The sequence below is a fragment of the Ambystoma mexicanum genome, chromosome 11 (assembly GCF_040938575.1).
Source record: "Ambystoma mexicanum isolate Mex_15411 chromosome 11, UKY_AmexF1_1, whole genome shotgun sequence".
Taxonomy (NCBI): Eukaryota; Metazoa; Chordata; class Amphibia; order Caudata; family Ambystomatidae; genus Ambystoma; species Ambystoma mexicanum.
In genome coordinates, this window is record NC_090934.1 from 125,287,613 (window position 1) to 125,309,124 (window position 21,512).

Below are 21,512 nucleotides of genomic sequence, written 5' to 3' on the forward strand. Positions count from 1 at the left end.
GGCATACAGAATACTCTTTAGAAAGTAAGTAAAAGGAAGTTTTAGAACACAAGAAATACAAATGGTCATAAGCAGGGCAAATGAGCTCCGAGAAGAGTCATTCAATTCAATAGGCTAAGCCAATAGGCCAAAGTCTTTGTATAGGATGCAGAACTTCAGGTAAGTAAACAGAAAAGTCTTTGCACAAGTACTTGGGCGTCTTTGCTATAAATGAAGAATCAAATGTAGAGCCACAAGCTGATTAGACTTGAGTTGCAGAAGTTACAAGCACTTCCACAGTAAGAGCAAGTTCTTAGACTAGTTTTACAGTACCTTAGTAAAGAAGAAAAAGATGCAGCTCATGACTTCTGTTCCTGTACAGCTCTGCAGATCTCACTGTTTTTGGGCCTCAGTCGTGGGGGCAAGAGGGAGGACGTCGGGGGACTCCTGCACTTTTAAAGCTGGCAACCGGCAAACTTTACTTTCAGTTGCTGCTTCGCGTTTCAGCTCCTTGCGGTTCAGCAGATGGCAATAAGCGCAGTTCCTGGCTGTCAAGGTGGACTTTCCTCACATCTGAGGTCCCACACTCAACTGAGGGGTTGGGGGGAGGGGGGGAACAGGCTTGGTCAGTCCTGTGTCGGAGTCCGGAGGATGTTCCAAACGCTTTCGGTCAGTTTACAAGTAACGCACACAATCTGGTGTCCCTCTCCCTGGCTCTACGGTTTCCTGTAGCACTCTGAGGAAATGCAACCACCTCCGAAAAGGGTGTCCAGGTGGCTTACTTGGGAGTCGATTGGTCCTACCAGCTCAAAGGGAGAAGTCGTCCTTTGCAGGGCTTCTCTCGATGCAAACTTGATGATTCGGACCTGCAGCAGGGCTTCACCGGGCAAACCAAGGGTCCAGGAGTTGCAGCCGCTGTCCTCTTCAAGCTCTTCTTCGGTTCCTTCGACCAGTGGTCGACTCTGCCTTCCAAGCCAAGAGACATGCCTTTTATTCAGTTCTCTCCTTTTCATTCTAGCCCAGCTGCCACTCACCCAGCAGGTTGGTTGTCCTTGCCGGATAGTCAGCCAGCCAATCAGAGTGGATTTGGGTCTCCTAGGAGACTAAGCACATGGAGTTTCGGGTACCTCCCACACTTCCTGCCTACCCCAGACACACTGTAGCCAGAGACGGTTTTCACTCCAGAAGCCCGCCAAAGGCGAATGAACAAAGAGACCAAACCGGGTTTGGCATGCAGAGAAACTCTAGAAGGACCTTTCCACAAAGACATGGTGAAAAAAGACTGGGCACCATTTTAACAAGGATGGCTGGACGCCATTTAGAAAAAAAAAAAGGGCTCCTGCGGTTAACGTTACTGGGTCCGCCAACAGTCACGGTAAATGCAAACCTTGGTAGTTCAAAACGAAAAACCATTGCCACCAGCCAGTCAATTGAGGAAAGGGTACCATCAAATTTTTTACATGAGCATTTAGACACGGGATACTAAACCCCTCCAGCACTCTATTGTAGGATGGGGTGTACTGGGTCTAGCGAGTACAATGCTAAGTAAAGTCAATTTCACTTTATTGCTCTAGGAAACGGTAGTTTATCCCAGAAAAGGTATTTAATCCTTGGGAAATTTAAAAGACTTCCCTGTGCCACTGCACTAAAGGTGCTGTGTGACAGCATTGTAAAAGAATACCTATGGAGTTTTAGACTTTATAACCAAAACAAGAACAGTGTATAAAATCACATTAAAATACATGAGCGTGGGGGGAAAAAGGGTCTCACTCTCTCCAGTCCTCAAAATCCAGTAAAGTTGCTGGTGGTTTCGAAGGTGGAGGGAATTGGCACATTTTTGAGAATTCTCCCCAACGCCAGGGAAGCACCATAGTGGTGCTCCTCTGTCCTAGGGCGTCTCCACATTGATTTTAACAAAGATCTTCACCCATGCACCAACAGTGGTACTGACTGGGTCAAAAGAACAGGAGTCTGTGATGTGTACAAAATATCACTGCGCTTAAGTCAGTGGGGGAAGCTGCATACTTTTGTAACGATATGTGTGTGGCTGTATCCTCAGGGTTACAGCAATGTCATGCAAATTGGGCTTGTGAAGCCAAGTAGAACAGTTCAAAATTGGGTTCAAAATCGGGTGCTGCTAGGCCGCCACTTGTGTGTGGTTCTGCTAATTTATTCCGGATCATCCTTGCCACCCCAGGTCCCCAGACGTATATAGTGACTAAGGACTTAAGCTTGGTGAAGAAGGCTCTTCCTGGCCACAAGGGGATACTGCAAAAGAAGTACAGAAGTTTTGGGAGGACCACCATTTTCAAAATTGCCCATATACGGAGGTTGGGAGTCTTGCATAAACTGCAGCTTCGTAGATGGTTTCAAGTAGGCCTTGTAATTGTCTGCATAAAGTTCTGTCGCTCACATGAGTTATACCTAAATAACAAAAGCGCGTTGATGCCCATTTAAACCCAACTATGTTGGATGGGGATGTGGTATTGGTGTGATAGGTAATAACTTTGAATCATTTATTTTGTAACCAGAGTAGCGGGTAAATTCATGAATATCCTTCATTATAGTTTCAAGAGTGTGTTCTGGGCCTCGTACATATAGGAGGGTATCGTCGGCGTACAAGGATATTATTTGTGTAGACCTGCTAATTCAAATCCACCGTCTCCATGAACCTGCCTAATAAAGGCAGCCATGGGCTCAATGGTGAGGGAGAAACGTATTGGGGGGGAAAAAAGGGGCAACCCTTCCTGGTGCATCTACCGAGGAGGAACATCTCACTGGTCGGTTCGTGAGGACTCCAGCTCCTGGGTTAGAAATATAGGAGTCGGACACAACTAAGGAAGTAAGGGCCAATAACAAAACGGCTCAGCACCATGAACAAATATTTCCAAGATGGAGTCAAATGCCTTCTCGCCCTCCAGGGCGGCTACCGCCTCTCACATCCGGACTTACCTGAGCCATCACCCCATACAATCGTCAGAGGTTCAGTGGAGCCGATCTCGTGGGGATTAAACCAGATTGATCTGGATGCACGAAGTGGGACATACTGGAAAGGAGCTTTGTTGCCAGGATCTCGGCGAATACTTTATGACAAAGGTCTATAAGAGGCCCTATCCTGTGGAGGTTGATGTAATTTTAATAACGCTGTAATAATAGCTTCCCGCATCTACTCCGGGAGCGTGCCTCGCTCCATAGCTTCCTCCCATACCCACAAAAGGATAGGTGCCAATTCCAGGTGGAATTCCTTATATAGCTCTATTCCCAGGCTGTCAGAACCAGGCTCTTTGCCAGATGTCAGTGACTGAATGGCACGTTCTAGGGTGGGGATTGGCTTCAGGCGAGATTCTGCTTATTTAAGTATCCCGGGAGTTCGTCTGCTAAGACTTCATCTCGGTTGGAGTACAGTGTGAGATAAAATTGCTTAAATGCGTCCTGTCTTTTTCTTGGGTCACCATTGAACAGTTCGGATCTTGAATCCCTGCAATGGGGAGCCGTTAATTCTTAGCTCTTAATAGCCAGTGATCTGCCAACTTCATCTCCCTCACCATATCAACGTGCTTACTGGGGTCGTACTCCCTCCACCAAATCAAACACTGCTTTGGGAGTCTATCAAAGATGAGGAATACATGGGAGGACACATTCCGTTCGAAGACCAAGTTACTTACCCCTGGTAAAGTACTTTCGACTGGATGTTCCACGTATTCATCGCCCTCCCCATCTACCCCACAGTAGAATGTGCTATGCTATTACAGGGTTACTTCCTTAAAACAGAGTACGGCGATTCCTGTGGTTATGCAGGTATTTCTACTGTATCGGGGGAAAAAACAGAACTGAAGCCAACGGTCGCTGCATGTGCTATATATACCTTCTTTTTTTATTTTTTTATTTGTGTTTAATCGTGATTAACAATTTTTACAAAGTTGGTGCATGTTTTCTTTTGTCACATTTCCTTTCCTTGCTAAAAAAAAAGTGTCCTCAAGCTGCTCTGTCCTCTTCGTACAGGTTTTGATCTCTGGCCTTTCCATCCAAGTCCAAGTCGTGCAAGAATTTAGCTGTTGCTAGTGTCAGCGATGTAGAATCACCGCTCATCATCTGGTTCCAACAAACTTTGTCAGTTGTTGTCTGATGTTTGAGTCTGTGGTCGAAGGTAGATTGTTCTTAGTTTGTCTGTTCCTGGACAGAGAAGAAGTAGGTGTCGCACTGTCTCGGTGTTTTGTATGACTGAGCAGTAACGACATATGTTTTCGGCTTCTTTTTGGAAATGTAAGACTTCGTCTTTAGGACATTCAGGCATGCTCTTAAAAAGATTGATTGCAAGTTTTTATTCAGGGATTTCTTTAAGTAAGTACTCACCTCGTCTATTTTTTTAATGTCAGATGTGACTAGGATATGTATTCACTTGCTTTATCTAGTGTTTCGATCCAATCTTGAGTTTTCAGTCTGTCTTTGATTTTTCCAGGGATTATTTCGATGTCCTATTACAAACACCCGATTTATTTATTTTTTTTGATTTTTTTTGCCTGGTTGAGTTGTTTTTTGTACCAGGCGGTCAACATCTGGGTCTTTTCGCTTACCATTTCTCTGTAGATGTCTAAAATTTGCGGACGAGGAGTTCTCAGTATTTTTCCCAAGAATAAAAGACTGTTACTTTCGATCACATATTTCATTGATGACAGACTTGGCTCTCGTCTAATTACTGCTATTGGTGTCGATTTAGGCAGCTTCAGTACTTAAATAGGCCCTTGAGTCTGTCCCACAGTGTGGCAGGAAGTTGTGGCATCGCTTTGGCACCTTGTGTTATCGCTGGCGTGGCTTTTGTTTTGAAAAGGTTTATCACCGGAACAAGTGAAACATTTGCTGTATTTTCTGTCCAGAGTCAGAGCTTGGGCTGCAAGAGTTTTTGTCCTTGCAAAAAGGTGTTCCTGCATAGAAATTTCAATTTTGCTGCGGCAGATTTTGACTCCCAGATATGTGAAGCTTTATACTGTTTCCAATTTCTCTGAATTTACGAACCAATGATTTTTTTTTGTTGATGATGGCTTTTCGATGATCATAATCTTTGTTTTGTTTGTGTTGATATCCAAACCGTTTTTTTTTTTAGGTAGGCTGAGAGGCTGTTTAATTGGCGTTGTAGACCGATGGCAGTTTGGTCCAACAAGATTTTCGTCTGCCTAGAGGAGCCTTGTAACCTTGGATTCACCTATTGTAGGAGGGAAAGAACGAGTGTTGTTTTCTGAATCCACAATGTCGGACATATAGGCTTTGTACAATGCTGGGGCCAAAGGGCAGCCCTGCTAGACCCCTCTTGTTGCCTTTATTGCTTTTGACAGCAGGCCGGCCCCATTTAGCCTCACTCTCACCGAAGTTTCACTATGTAGTGCTCTGATCGGTGCTATTATGGAAGGGGGGCATTTTGATCTTTCTAGTTTCTTCCACAGTCTTTTTCTATTTACCCGATCAAAAGCTTGCACCAAGTCTATGGAAGCTATGAATGTTTTTAACTTGCCTTCCCAAGCTCTTGCCTTCAAGATACTAATCATCATGATATTGATGGATGTTCCCAGGTTCTTTTCAAATCCAGATTGGAACGGGTGTGCTGTTTTGGCTTCTTTTTGCCATTCTTGCAGATCAACCAGAATTAGTGATCCAAATAGCTTCCCTATGACATCCAATGAAGCTATCGGCCTGTAATTCTTTGCTTCACTCTTGAAACCCTTTTTAAAAATTGGGATGATGTTAGCCGTTTTCCAGGTTTCCGGGATGGATCTTGTTTCAAGGCATCGATTGAATATCTCCAAATCAAAACTGCCCAGGATTCAAGGTCCTGTTTTAGCTGGGCATTTGAAATTCCATCTGTGTCTGGAGCTCTTGAGTTTAATTTTTTCATCTTTTTCACAATTATTGCTTTGTTGTAAGTGATTGACCAGTCACTCTCTGCGTTTTGTTGCTCCATCTTCTCCAGTGATTTCAGATAGGTTAAAATGTTGCACCCATTTTTCCTCGCTGACACTGTTTAAGATAGTCCTGTCCATTGTCGCTGTTGACTTTTTGACCAGAGACCAAAACTCTTTGGAAGATCTTCCGCAGACTGCTCTTAGCATAGTCTCTGCATCATGTTGGTATAACATCCTTCGATGATTTTTCAGCCACGATTTATAGACTTTTGTTTGTTCTAATGCAAGGGCTATATTTTCCTTAGATGGGTGTTTTTGTACACGTCTTGAGGCTTTTCTTTGCAGGGCTTTCCTGGTCCTAAATTCCTCATTAAATTTATGGAGATGTTGGTGATCTAGACCATTTCTCATCGCCCTAGGTTGTAGGTAGGGAACTAGGAGTGGAGAATAATCCAGGAATGCTTGACTTTGTTTTTCGGTCTCGGTTTCATTCTTTTGGTTATCCATTGTGATTGAACTGATGGCTTTTTTGGTCAGTTTTAGCCGATTTCCTTGAGCATTTGTTTCTAGCTGGTATGGCATTTCTTTTGGCGTCTCTTTCAATGAGGACCACATTGCTGTAAGTAAATTGTGGTCACTTCTGGTTGTTTTTAATACTTCAAATGATTCTATTAGGGAGTACAGTTCCTTTTGAGGCAAAGATGTAATCGATGGTGCTTTTGTATCCTGATGTTTCCCATGTCGACACGGGCGGGAGAACTGTTTCTAGGGAGTTTAGGTTGTGCAAGTCACCAGAGTCCATTAATTCTGACCAATCACTGCCTCTTTTCTTCGCTAGTAGGTTGTGATTAGAGTGCAGAGTATGGTGTCTACCTTCTGTGTCTGGACAGCTGGTGTTTAGGTCTCCGCAGATCAGTGTGTGATTCACACTGAACTCAGTTGTTGCCTCAGTATTGTTTCAACCATATTTATGAAATCTTTGGTGGAGATCGCCGCTGGATTCCAGTAGATGGAAATTGCACGTTTTGCTCACTGACGGCCTGCAATATTTGTCCCATTCTAAGATTATGGCTTGTATAAAAGCAGATACTGCTGGACTGCTGTTAGGAGACCCGATGTCATGTGACCCTTGGGTCCTTTATGTGCTAGTGAAAGATGGATCTGAAGCCGTCTATGCTAGGAGGTAATTGAAGCGAAGTCTTTTGAGGGCTTAGGTGATCAAATAGGCCTATATTGATCTCTCCAGCCTGAGTGAGGTTAATGTCCTCGGGTATTCCATGACCGATGGTGGGTTTTTGAAGCACCGTCTTCTCCACAGGTGTCTCTATATTGGTGCTCATGGCCACATTAGTTGGTTGCTATTTTCTAGAGTATCGAGCGAACGCTGTGGATATCCATGCCCATCTTTTTGTTTCTTTCTCATTAACTTTTTGCTGTCCTTCCTTTAGCAATGTCGGAGTTGTGATATCTTTGTCTTTCCATTCTTAGTTTGCAAGTAGATCGGTCCGGCCGGTTTTCTGGACCTATTTTCCATCGGGTCTCTAGTCACCTCTTCTTTTCCCGTGGTATGATTTCTCTTCAGTTTGTCTCGGGACTGGTTTCTTTCCATCGATGTCGTGTTTGTGGAATCTTTCCCCAGCTGGACCGTACTCCAGTTGTTTCGGGCTCTCTCTGTGTTCTTTGTTTTAGGGAAGTCAAGACATCTTTCTTCAGCCGTTGTTTCCCGAAGTAAGTATCCTCTCTTCTGGAGGTCACCAGCCACCGACGGCAAGAAATTCTTTACGGAGTGAGATATAATGTGTAAGAAGATGCTATCAGTGCGACGTTTGTGAGCAAATTCGACCACTTTTATGTCAGTGGTTCGAATATGGTCTTAAGTGGTTTTTTTTCGAACAGTCTCAACGTTGCTCTTCTATTTAGTAGTATTCTTTCTCTTGAGCCAGGCTGTTTTTCCAGTTTCAATGTTCTCGTTAATTAACTTCTGTGAGTGAAGAGGGCTGATGTTCTTGTTTGATTGGAGATGAGGCCATGCTGGAAATTCTTTGTTGATGTTTGTTGTTTTTGTCTGAGGTTGGCTTCCGAGTTGTTACTTTTGGTAGAGGAACGATGTCTTCGATTTGTTGGAGTAAGAAAGTTTTGCTCTGGTTTCCTTAGAGTTTTCAAGGTATTCTCTATTTTTCCTTTTTCTATTGGGCGTTCTTTCGTTAAGCCTTAAGGCCTTAGCGGTAGCATGATTTTCTCTGTTTCCGTTCGCTGTTAGGCGTTCTATCGTTTAGCCTTGAATCGAGAAAAGTACGAGTTCTCTCGTCTTGAGTTCGATGTACTATGGCCCTTGTGGTTCATTTCTTTGTTAGGGTGGCCTTTGTTTAGTTTTACACCGCAAAGCCGGTGTAAGGGGCTCTTTTCTTGATTAGGCCACTGTCTGTTTCATTTTTTCGTTGTTTTTTTTAATTATTCTTTTGAGGCGTTACATTGTGTTTCTGACCGTTTTGCCTCGAAGTTTCCATTGTTGAGTCTTTGTCCCTAAATGACACCTTCCTTTTTTTGGCTTGGGACGTGGAATTTCTGATTCTGACTTCTCGATAGAATAGACGCTGACGTCCAGTAAGTCAATCGAGATGTCTTTGTGTTCTTCATGGAGCTCCTCGCTCCTTTGACACTGTTTTCTCCGTTGGAGCTTTTTTTTTTTCTAGGATTGTTATTCATTTTGTCATGGTTTCTTTTGGCTTTACAATAGACTCCGTTTGCAATTGTTTGTTGCGTTTTTGAATTTAGTTACTGAAACTCGCGTCTATTTTTAAAAGACGTCTGTCCAGTAGGCTTAACTTCATTTGTGCCAACTTCTGATGGTAGTGTAAGGTTTTTAGTTTTTCCTTCATGGCTCAGCTTAGGATTTTGTTTGTTCTGGTCAAGGATGTCCTTTTGGTGTAGCTTCTTTTTTTTCAGATATGGCTTGATAGACTCTTCTTCAGGTAATATTTCCTTCACTTGAATATTCGCCACGTTCTTTTGTGGGCTACTTGTTGGGGCGTCTCTAGTAAGTCTTTTTCTGTGATTGTTTCCAAAGTGATTTGTCGGAAGGTTTGGGTGCCGATGGTAAGGGAGTTCTTTTTAAAATGAAAAACCTCTTGTCTTTGGTATTCCAGCATACTAGTTGATGTTTGTTGTTTGTCGGTCATTGTTCCTTGATCTCTTGTGTTCTCCTTCCAGACTTCTGCAGCCATTATATAGCCTTCTAGGTGGATCAGTTTTGAACTTGCAGATGCTAACAGCGATATGTGGTATGTTAGTTTCATTGAGCGATTCCTAAAGCTTTCCGAAAGGCGACAGGGCTATGGTCAGCGCTGACATTATGGCAAAGATGTCAGTTTTTGTGCCAGGCGAGTTTTTTTCTAAGGATTTGGAAGATTCTCTGTCGCTCTTTCCTTTGGTTGGAGTTGACAGGAATGATCGAGATATGTCCACCGGGGTGTCGTGTCTATGATGTTGGAGTGTCAATTTCAGCCTAGAAATCTACTTTGTTTTAGAGCTATTGGGTTGTTGTAGTTTGAGGAGACCCCTTTGTGTTCAGCCTCTTTGCTGTCTTTTACGTTGGTTACTGTGCCGTTTGGTATCGGGGATTGGATGAGCTGCTGCCCCAGAATAGATTTCTTTCTCTTGTGTCCTTTTCCTCATGTTTCTGTTCCTCAGGTGGGGGGGTTGCACCTCATGGTTTGGTTGACTGTACTTTGGGCAGGAGACTCTCACTGTGGGTGCTAAGCATTTTGGGTTGGCCGTAATGCCAACGAGCTTGGCGAGCTGGTGGCTTGTCTAGAGGGGTCGTTCAGTTTCCGACTTTTTGTAGAGTTTCTTGCGGGGTGATGATGGAATCCCCTCTAATATTTTGGCATCTGATCATTCGATTGGCTTGTAGATTGGGTTCTCGACAATTTGTTAATGAACTTGCCTATTGTTGTTTATAATAGGCTGGTTTAAGCCGAGTTTTCTGGGTTGAGGCTTCATTGTCGTTCAGTAGTTTGGTGTTGATGAAGTTATTGAGGTGGTTTTTATCTGTCTGTTAGAAGAACTTTGGGTTTAGAGTTTGTTCAGTTTTTGAGCGTGGATATTCCTTTCAGTATTTCGCCCAACAGGCAAGTGGTTATGAGTTGCGTTCGACTCACTTAAATTGGGCTTTTCTAATTGCTTGTCCAATGCTGGATCCATCCAATCTTTTGCCCAATTATGTTCTCTCAATATGTTGAGGTCACCTGTTTCCAAGTCTTCCGAGTCTCCTGAGTTGATTATTGTTGTGTTGATGAAGTTATTTGATCTTGAATCTGATACGTTTTGAAGTGGACTTGGTAATTTCCCCCCTTAGCTGTTAATGGGTGAATCTGAGTCTGTGATTGTGTATAAACGATTTGACCCAGAATCCTTTTCAGTTTCCTTTTTGTCCTTGTTAGTATTTAGGAGTGGTTTTGACTTTTTGACCATACTGATTTGAGGTGGAATCCTGGATTGGTCAGTATGTAATCTTTCTGTACTGGCATTTACACTTGCCAGAGTGTTCTGTGAGCTGGTTGTCCTCCAACTTTAGCTGCACTCTTCCACTTGCCCACCCACAGCCTCTCCTCAGCAAGAGGCTGCAGAGACTCCTCCGCGCTCACACCCGGCTCTCCGGCTACAGCCGAGCTGCCTCCTCTGGGCGGAGCTAGCTGGTCGTCGGGAACCCCAGCGGACTCGGCGTCCTCCAGAGTTCTCCCGCCCACGGATCCCTCTGTTGCCGTCCCGCCAAGCCGCACCAGCTCACGGGTCCCGGCCCTCCCAGGGCCCCCCGCCCCCCCCACCCCCCACACGGGCCCCCGAGGCTCCAAGCGCTCGGATCGTGGTGAAGGCGCGGGTCCCTCCCCCTGGGGTTCCGGGGCACGCTGAGAGCCGGCACCCAGCATGGCCAGGTGCGTCGCGGATCAAGCCCTCAACCGTCCCAGCCCCCAGGTGATTGCAACGCACCGGAGAGGGAGGACCTCCCCCAGGAGCGAAGCGCAACCAAAGCCAGCCAGAGTCCATCCCCCCCCAGAGGGGGCCACACCGGTCAGAGACCGGACCCTCGTCCTGGGGTAAGTTGTGTTTGTGAGGGGATCTCAAGGGGGTTATTGGGGGAGGGGGGGGGGGTGAAACGTTCGACCTGTCTTGTGCAGATAGATCTGCTGGCCGCATTACGATATTGTCAGAGCATTTCGGGGAATCCGGGACTATGTATGTTAGGCTTGGACCTTTCTGGGAATTCAAGGAAAGACTGGGTAGACTGAAAGTTGGGTGCTGTGGAGTTGTTTTCCAGTCCACTCTTTCTGGTGGGTCTTTAACTGTACAGCGACCACTTCGGATTAAACGCCCCTCTTCTTCCTGGGTTACCTGAAAGTCTTGGAAATCTTCTGATGGAATCCTCTGCTTCAAGCTCGCTCTCATCGGGGCAGAGGTCTTTCCGTCCAATTTGGTCATGTCTTTGTTATTAGGCAGGCCGGGCCTCCCTTCCAGTGACAGGGAAAAAAGACTTGCTTCTCACAGATAGAGGTTTCTGCCAGACTGTACCTCTACGCGCTCATACCCGGCTCTCTGGCTACAGCCGAGCCGCCTCCAGTGGGCAGAGCTAGCCAGTCATCGGGAACCCGAGCGGACTCGGCGTCCTCCTTCAATGACATCCTCGAGATGGAGGCCCTCGGGACATCTAGTCGACGCACAGCACCCTTTGCCAAAAATGTATCTTCCAAAGCAGCTGAAGCTGGACAACTAATATCAAAGATGAGGAATATGTGGGAAGAACATCCAGTCAAAGGAACGTTACCAGGGGTAAGTAACATCTAAAGAGTTTCCACTAAACTAAAAGTATTTAAAGTATATGTTACATAAATTGCCCTTTTTAAAGAATGCTTATTTAAAAATTGATGTTAAACTATAACAGGAACCTTGAGTATAAGTGTAGCTTGGTTACTTGTAAATGCGAATTTCATTTCTACAGCTCACATTTACCCCTCTTGAGATGGGCCTGGCTGCTCACAGTACCGATTTGTGTAGTTCAGACCTATACCAAAAGGTGGGTTACCTAATACTAAGCTGATAAGTGTTGTGTAGTCTCACACAGTGACTACTCCAATTCTTACCCAACAGCGCTTGCCTAAACTGGATTTTATTTTTAAACAGATCTTTCCAAAACTTCGCAATTTGGGTGGGGAGGGTGGGTGAAAGTCACGTACACTTTTGTCTGAAAACGTTCAGCCAAATTCATAATGTGAGTCAAGTAAATTCACTTTTCCAATATCCTATGGATTTCAGACTTCCTTTTAACTATAGCACGGTAACAAAATTATTTTCTTTTTATATTCATTCTACATTGTGGTGAAACTGGCATGCTCTAAATATGCATCTTAAATTGAGCTTTTATTTCGCGCTCCATGTCGGAGACCAGCATCTAAGCACAGGGAAGCATTCAAACTCTTGAGTCTGTGTTGTCTTGCATCTAAGCCAAACGCTTTGCCCCTGAGTTGTTCTCCCTGCTAGCTTCTATGTATTGAGTCAAACTGTAGTGCTACACAGAATGAGAATTTGAGAATGCTGTAAGAGAAGAGTTCTTGGTCAAACTGCTTCAAATATTTCTTACCTGACTTGTGGTGGTCTCTGGTTTAGGCTTTATGAGCCTCTGACTGATGAGGCATCGAGAGTTGGCATGTGCTGGATTCTATCGTCGCCAATGGGGGCCAGGAGAAATGTAGCTCTGCAAACTAGCTTTCAACCATCGACTAATGTCTATGGTTTTACTTGATTCAAAACAACCTGATGGTTGCGATTATTTGTTGACAAGATATGAAGATTAATTGCAATTCACACTTTTCAGGATTTTTCAGACACCTGCACTTCGTACACCAGGTGTCAAAGAACAGGTGTACACCTTTTCAGCAAATGGCAGTCCTCTTGCGGATATCAACAATCTTTATATCAACGTTCCGGTTAAAGGCGGCGAGGTAAGGCAGTCTTCATGTTGGAATATTGCTCTGTGCTCTGCCTGTTGCGTGGACATTCATGTGTGGATCCTGGGTTAGCTGAGCAGCTCTGGTGTAGAAGCTGCAGTATAATTTGTAATTTTCTTTAATTTGCATTTATAATGCGCACAACAGCCCTTGGGCGTCGTGACCCTGTTACAGAAGGCTTACTTAGTTACTTAAGTGCTTAAGACATACGTACATACATGTTGCATAGCCCCATGTAGCAGGGCGGCTTACTTAGTTACATAAGTGCTTGCAAAGACAGTCTGTTTAAGTGGCACTAACATGTTGCACAGCCCCTTGTATCGGGGCAGCAGGAGCATAAAAATGCAAAGTCAAATTTGGTGGTGTTAGGCCCGATTTATGCAGTACCCTTTGGGTGCACTACAACAACCCTGACCTCCTGAAACCCAACCTTTGGTTTAAGTCTGCACTACACCGGTGGGTAGCGCGTTGAGCAGCCAGGCTTATCTCAAGAGGGGTCAATGTGAGCTGTAGGGAAGTTAGAGATTCACAGTGACAAGTGTTCAAATAAATTCTTACACACAAGGTTTCTTGATAACACAATTATTAATTTATCAGTCGGTTAGAATAAGCCGCCTTCAGAAGCGAGCAATATAAAATGCCACACCCCAGGGGTGGATACTTAAATAATACAAACTCTTACTTATCTAAATCCGCAAATAACCATTTGGGATGACTCGGGGGCACTTCAATAGCTAGGGTGCTGTTGACATCAATATATCACTGTTGCATTTAGAATATTGTTGGGAGTAGTGATGAAAAGAAGAGAGTTCAGAATAAAACAAGTATTCATAGTTATTCTTAAGTAGGTAAGTACTTTCAATGCAACCCCCAATGCAAAGTCAGTTATCTTTCCTGGAAGGAAGGCATAACACACAAGCAGAAGAGCAGTCATTCAGGGAGCCTAGGCCAGCCAATGTTAAGTTAGGGAAAGTCGAGGTGAACTGAAGCACTTCTTGCAGGCAAGTAGAAAGTCTTTCAATGTTTAAATTGTCTTGGTAGAATAGAAGAAAATCAAAGTAGGGCAACAAGCTGATTAGGCTTGTGAAGTAAAGAAGCTGACAGCAACGCAACACATCCAAGCAAGTCGCCAATGAGGACAAGTGGCTACACAACAAGAGTGACGTTCTCTTGGACTTTACAGTACCTTTAGGTTGAAGAAAAAGTGCAGCAGATGACTTATGTTCCTGTGCAGCTCTGCAGATCTCGCTGTTCCTGGTCCTCAGTCGTGTGGGAAAGAGGGAGGACTTCTGGGTACTCATGCACTGCAATGGGACGGTCACTGCTCGCAACCAGCAAACGTCAAACAAGTTGCTGTTCAATGTTTTAGCTCTTCACGTCTACCACAAATAGCAACACTGCGGTTCTTGCGTCTAGTGTCCCGCACTTTGAGAGGGCTCTGGCTCGGTCAGTCCTTCTTCCTGAGAGTCACAGGAGCTCTTGGCCAGCTTAAAAGCAACGCACACTAACTGGTGTTCCTCTCCCTGGCTATCCGGTCCCAGCAGCGACTGCAGTGGATACTCGACCAGCTTTGAGAGGATGTCCAGATGGCTTACTTGGGAGTTGATTGGTCCCACCAACTCAGAGAAGTGGTCCTTGCAGGAGCTTCTCTGCCGATCTGAATTTGGAGTTTCAGCACAGCAGCATGGCTTCAACGGGCAAACCAACGGTCCAGGAGCTGCAGCAGGCGTCTTCAAGTTCTTCTTCGGATTCCTTCGTCCAGTGGTGGACTCTGCCTTCCAAGCCAAAAAGCCTTGCCTTTTATACAGCTTGCTCCCATTCATTCCAGCCTAGCTGTCCCCCAGCAGGGTGGCTGTCCTTGCCGGACAGCCAGCCGGCCAATCACCCAAGAGTGCATTCCTGTCTCCTAGGAGACTAAGCACAGGGAGTTTCAGGCACCTCCTTCCCTCCACCACGGCAACAGCCACGGCCCACCCCGCCCCCCCACAACCCCCCACGTCAACAGGGAACCCTCTGGCCAAGAAGAGGAGGGTAAACCCTCCACCCATCGCCACCCCGCCTCGAGGGATGAGACTGATCCTGACTCCTGACACAGCGACGACGGGCACGGACGATGACTGTGGGGATGGGGGACCTCCCGTCGCCACCTCCCAGATATTCCAGATATTCCCCGCTGGATGAGATAGGCTCGTTCCACACGATGATCTCCAGAGCTTCAGAACTCTTCCAGCTCGCTCCAGAGGAGGAGTGCTTCTTGTAGCAGTGCTGCGTGGCGAAGAGAAAGACCATCCTCTCGGCCCCACTCTTGGATGACATTTGGGACGAAAGCTTGTCCCTCATGAAGAACCCTTCTTCTACGATCCTGGCGAAGAGGGATCGCCTTGAGAAGTACAGGGAGAGATCGCCTTGGGTGCCGGACTCTGCGCCCAAGTGCTTGCAGGCTTAACCATCTCCGGACTCTGTGTCAGCAGCAGCTAAGAAGTCCTCTGGCACTTCTACCTCAGTAGCCTCAGCCCCTCCGGACAGCGAGGGCTAGAAGTTGGATGCCATGGGACGACGGGTCATCTATTCTGCGGCGACCACCATCAAGGTAGCCAACGCCCTCGCCATTGTATCATGCTACGACCGAGAGCTGTGGTTCTAGATCGCTCACATCCTGGACTTCCTCCCTGATGACAAGATGTCGGAAGCGCAGGAAATTCTGCAGGAAGGCTAAGTTGCGTCTGACTACGCCGTCATGGTGGCCACAAACATTGCCGACGCGGGGCTCTGCCAAATGGGCAACAGCGTTTGCCTTCATAGTCATGGCTTGATCAAGGCCACCAACTTTCGTCAGGACGTTCAGTCGAAGGACATGCCCTTCGGCAACAATTTGTTCGGGAAGGCTGTGGACGGAGTCGGCAAAAAACAGAGGCTGTCCTTTCGGCCCTCAGGCAACATGTCCCAAGGATCATCCAAAGGTTTCGCGGGGACTCTGCTTCTTACCGCCAACCCTCCCGCTCTTCGGCCCAGGAAACGAACAGGGGCCGCTCCAAGGCCTTCGGAGGGCGACTTAGTCGTTGCCAGGGTCCCCAAGGCGGCCCATCTACATCCAAGCAGGATTGAACACAGTGGCGTCTGGGGCCCCCACCCGTGCACCCCAGTGGGAGGCCGGCTGCCGAACTTCGTCAGCGTGTGGAGAAATATCCACCGGCCGTTGGGTGCTGGACGCTCTTGCCCACAGACACCCTGGAGTTTCAACGGAAGTGTCCCGAATACCACCAGTGGCCCGGCAGGAAAATCGCGTCCCTCAGCTGCTGCTGGAGGTGCGGGCCATGTGTTAGGGAGAATTCTCAAAATGTGCCAATTTCTCCCACCTTGGCGCCCTCCAGCTCTTCTGCTAAACTTTGGGACTTTGTTTTCAATTCAATGTGATTTCTGTTTTTCTTTTTGAATTATGGAGTTTGACCAACTCCATAGGCATCATCTTTTCATGTGTCACATGGCACCCTCAGTTCAGTGGCACAGGGAAGCCTTTCAGGCTTTCCCAAGGTTTAACTACCTTCTCTGATACAAACTACTGTTTCCCAGAGTAAGTAAAGTGAAATTGACTTTACTAGTCTTCTTAAATTCCTAGACCCAGCACACCCCATTTTGCAATAGAGTGCTGGAGGGGTTACTTAGTATCCCCTGTGTCTAGATACTCATGTAGCAGTCAAATGCTATCCTTCCTCTCAGAATGTCTGGTGGCAGTGGTTTTACAACGTACTACCATGATTTTTCCCGACCGCGAACACCGGTAGCATTGTATCGCGGGAGCCAGGTTTTTCAAGATGGCGTCTGAGCCCCCTTTGTTTAAATGGGTCCCGTTCTTCTTTTTTGCACCATTTCTTTGTGGAAAGGTCCTTCTAGAGTTTTGCTCTGCGCGCCAAACCAGGTTTGGTTCCTTTGTTCATTTGCCTTTGGCGGGCATCCGGACTGAAGACCGTCTCTGGCGTCTGAGTGTCTCGGGTGAGCAGGAAGTGAGGGAGGCGACTGAAACTCCACCTAGGAGACCCAAATGCACTCTGGTATGATTGGCTGGCTGACTGTCCGGCAAGGACAGCCACCCTGCTGGGTGAGTGACAGCTAGGCTGGAATGAATGGGAGAGAACTGAATAAAAGGCGAGCCTCTAGGCTTGGAAGGCAGTCGACCACTGGAACGAAAGAACCGAAGACTAGCTTGACGAGGACGGCTGCTGCAACTCCTGACCGTTGGTTTGCCCAGTGAAGCCCTGCTGCAGGTCTGCATTGCTAAGTTCATCTCGACAGAGAAGCCCTGCAAGGACGACTTATCCCTTTTGAGTTGGTGGGACAAATCACCTCGACGCTAAGCCACCTGGATACTATTCTCGGAGCTGGCTGTATTTTCCTCAGAATGCTGCAGGATACCGAATAACCTGGGAGAGGGACACCAGTTTGTGTGCTTTACTACAGCTAACGGAATTAAAGATTTGCCAAGTGCCAGCTTTTTGACCAGTCCCAGTGGAGTGCACGAGTCCCCCCACGTCCTCCCTCTTGTGTCCACGACTGAGGCTCCGGGACAGCGAGATCTGTAGGAACTGCCAGGAGCTGAAGTCTTCAGTTGCATCTTTTTCTTAATTTGTAAGGTGCTGTGAAACGAGACTGAGAGTACTTGCCTCTCGCTGTGAAAGTGCCTGAAACTTTCGTAACTAGCAGGCCAGCTTGTGACCCAACATATGCTCTTATTACAAACTACTTCTGAACTTCTACAGAAACTTTACAGTTTACTTACCAGAACCGTTTTATCCTATCCAATACTTTAGCCCATTGACTTTGGCCTAGCCTATTGAATTGACTCCTGGTGAACTCATATCTGCACTGTCTAAGAATAATTGTAATCCTTATGTTTTGAACCGATTCGTTTTTGCTCCTCCTCCTTCAAAGTAGTCTGTATGCCAACTGCCTCCTTCTAGTGAATGGTTTATAACTGACTGTTGACTAAATTAATAAGTGTTTAAGCAAGAAACCTTAAGTGTAAGCTTATTTGAACACCTGTGATTGTAGACCTCTGTGTAACATTATTACAGCTCAGTCCCTCTTGAGTGAGCCTTGCTGCTCAGCTCTGCTAACAAACTGTAGTACGGACTTCTACCAAAGGTTGGTTTTGCTTACACTTGTAGTGGTCCCAAAGGGTACTGCATACAAACTCTGCCTAACACCATGTTAAGAAAAGGCACAATAGAGATCGTCCCGAAGATGCTCTGGAGTGTACTCAAGGTACTTCCTCGTGAAAGACTGGAGGATGGAGGCCCATCCTCGAACTACGTCTAAACAAATACATTAAGTCCCAAAAGTTCTGGATGGCCGCTTGTTAGGCAAAGTTTGAATGCAGTACCCTCTGGGAACACTACAAACTAGGACTACAGGTATATGCAACCCAACCATTGGTATGCTTGTACTACACGGTTTTGGTAGCGTGTTGAGCAGCCAGGCTTATCTCAAGAGGGGAAATGTGAGCTGTAGTAGAGGTACACAAAGATTCAGTTACAGGTATTCAAATATATTCCCACTTATTGTAAAAAAGCATCAAATTGAAAATGCGTCCTTTTTTACGCTGGGTACCGCACCCGGCCATAACCCCGCCCTCCTTAGCTCTGTCCGTGCATCGGTCTTCAGTCCTTTTCTCTGCACGTTCGTGGCTGGATGCACTAGCATCACTGGGAAGACCTTTTTCTTCCCGTGGTCTTTCCCTCCTGCTCCGGTTCTGCAGTGGCATAGTCCTCTGTCTATGCCGGATCGTTTGGGATTATCCACTTGTTCCTCTTGCGAACGTCTATTCGCTAGGGCGGAACCCCATTCTCGCTGCTTGGAGTGTCTGAGACTGATTCACTGTTGGGACTCGTGTTTCTTCGTCGGCTCCCTTTTGATCCAGGCACTTCAACCCCGTCTTAATCGGTGGGAGGAGATCTTCCAGAAGGTTCCTCCATCGCATTTTAAACTCTTCGACTGACAGAAGAGACGCCCGGTAAGTGCCTTACTTTTCAGGGCACTCCGGCCGGGGGCTTGCGGTACTAATAGCCAGCATAGTCGTGCTGAGGCATTGGGTACCAGAGTTCGCTCCGAGGTCTCCTTGTCAGGAGCTTCCCACACAGACACCGGAGAGTGCCCCGAGGCTTCTGTTGAGGCTTTCTGTACCGAACCACGGTTCGAGGCCCCTCTCGTGGGAGCTATTAAGATTGGACTCTGTTCCGAGGTTCCTCTTAACGAGGCTAAGGTGTGTACTAACAGAACTGAGAGGCCTGTTAAGGTCTTGTCTGTGATGTGGAGTCCTCCACTTTCCCACGCTCGCGCCGGTACTGTTGAGGGGTCACATGGAGAGGTTGTCTACCGTAGCGCCTCTGTTACTGGCATTGCTGAGGTTCCTCCTTTGGAGGCTAATTCACGGGACAGGATGTCCAGTAAACATCCAAGGCCCCATAGTACCGGCTCTGCCGAGGATCCTTGTGTGAAGGATAAAATTTCAGTCAAGTCCCCTGACCAATCTGTGGAGTCAACTCCCTCATCTACACACATGACGCAGTTCTCCTCAGATGTTCACAAAATGGTGGGCTTTCCCCACGTGGTCTACGGCGGCCATTTTGGATTCTTCCCTCACAACCACGCTATCGACGGCGGGTGCTTGGAATCTTCTTTTCGGTGGACAACCTTTTCCATGTGACAGTGTGAATCCGTTCCGCCCTTCCTATGACTGGCGTGCTCAGATGCTACTACCACATTCAATCTTGCTTCCTTTCAGCCTTTTTGTCAGAGGATGCCTTTTTTGGAAAGTTTCAGAGACTTTGGTACTCTGACCCCTTAAGGGAGTACTTTAAGGACCTTTCTTGTAGCTCTGTCACCAGGGTTTCCCCTGAGGTGCCCCAAGGGCCTAACGGGCTTACCAGAGATTCCTCTGAGGGTTCTGATGGACCTGCCAGTACCGGACATTGTGTGGACAACAAAGACCCGTTTGTCGGTCCTGGCGACAGCTTCATCTAATGCCTCTTGTACACAGAGGTCAGGGTCCCAGACTCGGTCCTTCTCTGGGATCAGGGGGTTTTCAGGGTTGCCGTTTGCGCTGATCTGAAACTCCTGTTGAAAGTCCCGCCTTAAGTGGCAGCGGCAAGGTGGTTGGTTTTTCTCTTGCCCATCAGCCTCCTCTACAGGGACAGGTATTCTCCCTGCCAAATGATATTTTGTCAGTCACACTAAACTTAAGTGGGGTGGATGAATCTCGTGTCATCTGGAGGCATGGCAAACCATCACCCAAGTCTGGTGGGTTTTGTCCATCGTTTAGGCAGGTTTTCGCTTGCCCTTTCCTCCTACCCCAAACCTCTCTTCCGACAGATCGGGATGCTCTCCCGCAAAGCAGAGGAACAGAAACTTCTATACCTCAGAGCGGGGGAACCTGTTCCCTTCAAGGAGCAAGGGAGGGGCTAGTACTGCTGTCCTTTCACAGTGCTCAACTAGGCTGGCCAGCGCAATCTTCAATCTTTCCGAGAGAAATTCAAGTTGATCACGCCCTGCCAAATAAAGTCCTTTCTTCGGAAGGCCGATTGGCTCAGTGTGGTAGTATTCCAGGATGCCTAAATGACATTCTGACTGGAGCCCGCATATGAAATATCTGCGGTTCTCTGAAGCCCGTATATAAAATATCTGTGGTTCTCCCTGGGATCAGAACACTTCAGTTTCAGGTACTCCTTTTGGGCTCAGCGAGACGCACAGGGAAACTCCTCTGGTGGACCCTGCAGAAGTCCCCCAATACCGGATCTTCTTCCAAGCTTCCTCATTCGAGGCTAAGGCTGACCCCAGTTCTGCTGTGGCTTTAGATACCTAGGTCGCCCTGAGGCTTCTCCATCTGGAGCTAGCTGTACTGAGTCTTTGCTCAAGGCCCCTCTCGAGATGGCTATAAGACCAGGGTTAAACCCGAGGTTCCCTGGTGCTGGCTGTAAGGTATATCCCTAAGCCTTTCCGCGCGTGCAGCTGTGGTGATAACAGTTCTGTTGAGGGGGCGAAAGAAGGTGGTCACGTACCACAGACCTTCCAATACCGGCTCTGCCCAGGATCCTCCACTAGAGGTTAATTCTGAGGAAGTCCCAGACTTATCGAGTAAACACCCTTGATCTGCCAGTATCGGCTCTGCCAAGGTTCCTTGTTTCAAGGCTAGGATTGCATGCAAGGCCCCTGACTTCCCTGGGGAGATTATTGCTTCACTTGCTCCTGTGACGAAATTCACCCCTGGTGTGTGATAATGGCGGCCCAACCTCCGTGGTCCATGGTGCCCATTTTGAATGGCTCTTAGAGCGAGGTTTTACATCAACGAGCAGGGCGTCCCTCTCCTCTCCTTGTGGATTTTGTCATACAAATTTGGGCTGGGCCATTATACGGTTCGGCTCCAGGCTCCACACATCCCGGGTCACCTCCATGTGACCGCAGATTCATTTATCTGCCAGTCGTCATCGGTTGAGAGTAAGATAAACCGCAATATCATCTCCAGCAATGGGGCACGCTAGAAGTGGTCCTCTTTGCAACTTGTGGGTCAATTTGAAAGCTTATGCTTTCCCCTTGTTGCCTCCTATCTATTGGTTGCTCTCGAAGCACATCGAACCGTTGCCAAAGC

The 21,512-nt window shown here is 47.0% G+C and overlaps 1 protein-coding gene across 1 annotated transcript in view; it reads left to right on the forward strand.

Moving 5' to 3' along the window:
* CDCA8 (cell division cycle associated 8) overlaps nucleotides 1-21,512 on the forward strand; it is a 289,896-nt gene that overhangs the window by 170,908 nt on the left and 97,476 nt on the right. The window contains exon 9 of the mRNA XM_069622652.1: nucleotides 12,742-12,868. Within this exon, the coding sequence (XP_069478753.1) occupies nucleotides 12,742-12,868 (127 nt within the window). The remainder of the gene's footprint in view (nucleotides 1-12,741; nucleotides 12,869-21,512) is intronic.